We start from the raw sequence: 3,331 nt of genomic DNA on the forward strand, positions 1-3,331 counted from the left end.
TTTCCCTCATAAGAACTCATCAATCAAGAAGCCAAAGATGCCTACTGCTACCAAACTCTCACTGTACATGAACCCATCAAAATTTAATGCTTACACACTCTTTTCTTTTTCAAAAACTCGTATATCTGTTTCTTGTAATTAACTACTTCCAACCATCTGCTAACCAAACCCTTCAATGCACTTGCCCTTCTCTCTCTCTCGCTCTCTGTATATTATATATATGTGTATATTTTTGTCTATCTGTCCTTCTTTATAAGTACTTTCTGCATTAACATTGTAGCCTTTGTAATTCATTTCCATTTTTGAGCTTGTAGTAGCTACAGTCCCCTTTTAGCTTTTCAACTTCTGGATTTTCGTGTTCTTGATTTTTCTTGTTTCTTGCTCTTTGTCTCCAAAACAAAGTTCCTTTCTTTGGCCTATAATGGCTCCAGCTGCTGCTTCTTTCAGTGAATCTTCGCAGACTGTTTGTGTCATGGATGCTTCTGGTCGTTTAGGCACCACCCTTGTTCATAAACTCTTAAAAAGAGGCTATACTGTTCATGCTGCTGTCCATAATCATGGTTTGCCTTTACTCTTCTTTCCTTTTCCATAATTGGCTTCTCGATTTTGATTTTTGAAAGATTAATGTACTGTTTATCATTCCCAATTTTGCCCTAATTTTTACTCTCACGGTCAGTATAGTTTTCAAAACAAGATTATCGTCTTCGGGGACATTTTTGTTAGTTGACCAAGATCTTTGGCTTGTCAATTTTGAACTGTTGGAATTTCGTTGCTACCTGGAAGAGGGGTTGTGCAAATGACAGAATTTTTATTCTTCTTTTATATATATATATATTTATTTATTTATTGAAATACCCAATTCACAAAATATGCATGTATTCCTTTAGCATGCAATGTATGACCCTTGAAAAGAAAGAGGCATCTTCTGGTTTGTTAGTTTATTATATATCACAGTCCAAAATGAACTGTTATAAATATGCATATTATATTTGCTTCATATGCTAATTAGTTTTAGAGAAGTGCAATGTAAGTGGCCACATGTAGGCTTAAATATAATTGTTTATTCTCATTGTTGCTTATCTAATAAATTAGTTATATAGTTTGTCTCCCTGGAATTGTCTAAATAGGATACTCATTTTAGTGTGTGTCTTGTGGTGGCTGCAGGTAAATTAAAATACTTTGAAGAGTTATCTTGCAAAAGCAAAAAATTGAGAGTTTTCTATTCAGACCCCTTTGATTTCCACAGCATAATAGAAGCATTGAAGGGATGCTGTGGCTTGTTCTATTCCTTTGAACCTCCATCAGATCAGCCCACATATGACGTATGTTATTAATTCATTATTTAAGGCACTATTGATATGTTGTTTTACTAAAATTTATGATCCTTTCTTTTTTCTCTTTATTGATTGCTCCTCCAGTGTTGTAGCAGCATAGGAAATTAGCTGGTCTAGAGTCCAGATTCTGCACTCAGTTGCCCGCTTTGTTAGGCCAAGTAACTTATTTAAGTAATTTAACTTGCGAAGCAGTACTCTGCTATATAAGCTGATAGGATAGCAATACTTTATATGCACTTAAATCTCTGTTAAAAACAACTTGGTGCAACCAAATCACTTGGGATGATTTCAAGTGGTGATCATTCAAAGTTCTTTCCTGAGAATTAGTAAAAGAATTTTTTTATTTTATTTTATGTTATTTTTGGCACACATCTTAGAAATGTATAGAGTTTCATGATAAGCCTTTTGAAGCGTTGGTGTTATGTTGGTTTCTGTTTTGTTGATTGGTGTTCTGATTCTCATCTTCCCCACCTAACTCACTCAAAAGCATGTGAAATGAGTAAAAGTGAAGCTGTACCTAGGCAAATAAAAGTGGTCTCAAATTTAATATGACCAGGTCTTATCAGCACCTATATCATAGACTTCATAAGATATGGTGAAACTAGTGGATGACAAATGACTGACGACTTCGGATGTGAATTTCCGTTTTTCTTTTTTCTCTCATCAATTTTCATATCCCTCACCTCCTGGCCCCCTACTCCTTAGGTTAGCTAGTTTTCTTTTAATGATACAATGAAGTTAAAGCAAAGTAACCAAGACCCAATTCTTTGTACACCATTCCTTGATATGAAAGTCTATCAGATAGAGTATCCTTGTTTCTCTCCCATTAATATGAATTCTACTCAAGATATTGAAGCAGTTCATAAATAGCAGAGAAATATAGAATAACGATTGTGGTCCATTTGCTGCAGGAATTTATGGCAGATGTAGAGGTAAGGGCAGCGCATAATGTGTTAGAAGCATGTGCAAAAACGGTCACCATACACAAAGTTGTCTTCACCTCCTCTGTTACAGCAGTCATATGGAGTAATGACCGCAATAGTACTTCTTCTGATCTTGATGAGAGATATTGGAGTGACGTAAACTTCTGCCGGAAGTTTAAGGTACATTAGGATGTATTTTACTAGCCTGTTAATACAGAAAATCAGCATCATTGCTCTATATGACAAGCAATCAACATTATAGAGATTTGGATTGACTAGATGCACACATTCTTTATGCAGTTATGGCATGGACTGTCAAAGGCTCTGGCAGAGAAGACAGCTTGGGCCCTAGCAATGGACCGCGGAATCAACATGGTGAGCATAAACGGAGGACTCTTGATGAGTCCTGATCTCTCAATCGCAAATCCTTATTTAAAAGGGGCAGCAGAGATGTATGAAGATGGGTTGTTCGTCACCGTGGATCTCAGTGTCGTTGTGGATGCACACATATGTGTTTTTGAAGATGTGGCATCATATGGAAGGTATCTCTGCTTTAACCATGTCATCAACTGCAATGAAGATGCTATTAAGCTCGCCCGTGAACTACTGCCACCGTCGGAGTCAACGGTTCCTCAAAGGTTAGTTTCTACTTTTTGTTAGAATCTATGTATTTATCATGTGGAATATATACTCCATCATATGATTAGCCATTCTAATACATAACTTTGGGTTTGCAGTTTTGAAGATACAAGAGTACATCAACAGAGGATAAGCAACAAGAAACTAAACAAACTGATGGTGGACTTTGACAGTGAGCTGCAAATAGATTTATCTGCAGGATCAGCATAGTTATGCTAACGCATACAAAATTATATCACAATTTTTTTTTTTGGTAATCTTTTTAGGTGCTCTATATGTCAGAATTCTCCGTTATTTAAAGACTAGGAATTACTTGCTCATGAATGAGCGCAACTGCAAAGAAAACAATGCTGCAAAGTCTATGTATTACATAAGTTGTGAATCTCACCGAGTATGAAATACATGAAAAGATTCAATTCGCATTGAAAAGGAAAA

The 3,331-nt window shown here is 36.0% G+C and overlaps 1 protein-coding gene across 1 annotated transcript; it reads left to right on the forward strand.

Moving 5' to 3' along the window:
* On the forward strand, positions 1 to 3,331 carry LOC8280501 (cinnamoyl-CoA reductase-like SNL6). Its single transcript, XM_002520020.3, has 5 exons — positions 1 to 560; positions 1,165 to 1,322; positions 2,246 to 2,437; positions 2,558 to 2,895; positions 2,995 to 3,331. The coding sequence occupies exons 1-5, from the start codon at positions 422 to 424 to the stop codon at positions 3,104 to 3,106; spliced, it is 939 nt and encodes a 312-aa protein (XP_002520066.2). The 5' UTR covers positions 1 to 421; the 3' UTR covers positions 3,107 to 3,331.

The sequence above is a fragment of the Ricinus communis genome, chromosome 10, assembly GCF_019578655.1.
Source record: "Ricinus communis isolate WT05 ecotype wild-type chromosome 10, ASM1957865v1, whole genome shotgun sequence".
Taxonomy (NCBI): domain Eukaryota; kingdom Viridiplantae; phylum Streptophyta; class Magnoliopsida; order Malpighiales; family Euphorbiaceae; genus Ricinus; species Ricinus communis.

Excerpts from the sequence above, each read along its gene's own strand:
- LOC8280501 (XM_002520020.3), top strand. The coding sequence starts at position 422 with ATGGCTCCAGCTGCTGCTTCTTTCAGTGAATCTTCGCAGACTGTTTGT. Across the intron at positions 1,323-2,245 it reads CAGATCAGCCCACATATGAC|GAATTTATGGCAGATGTAGA; the intron begins GTATGTTATTAA and ends CATTTGCTGCAG. Across the intron at positions 2,896-2,994 it reads GAGTCAACGGTTCCTCAAAG|TTTTGAAGATACAAGAGTAC; the intron begins GTTAGTTTCTAC and ends TTGGGTTTGCAG.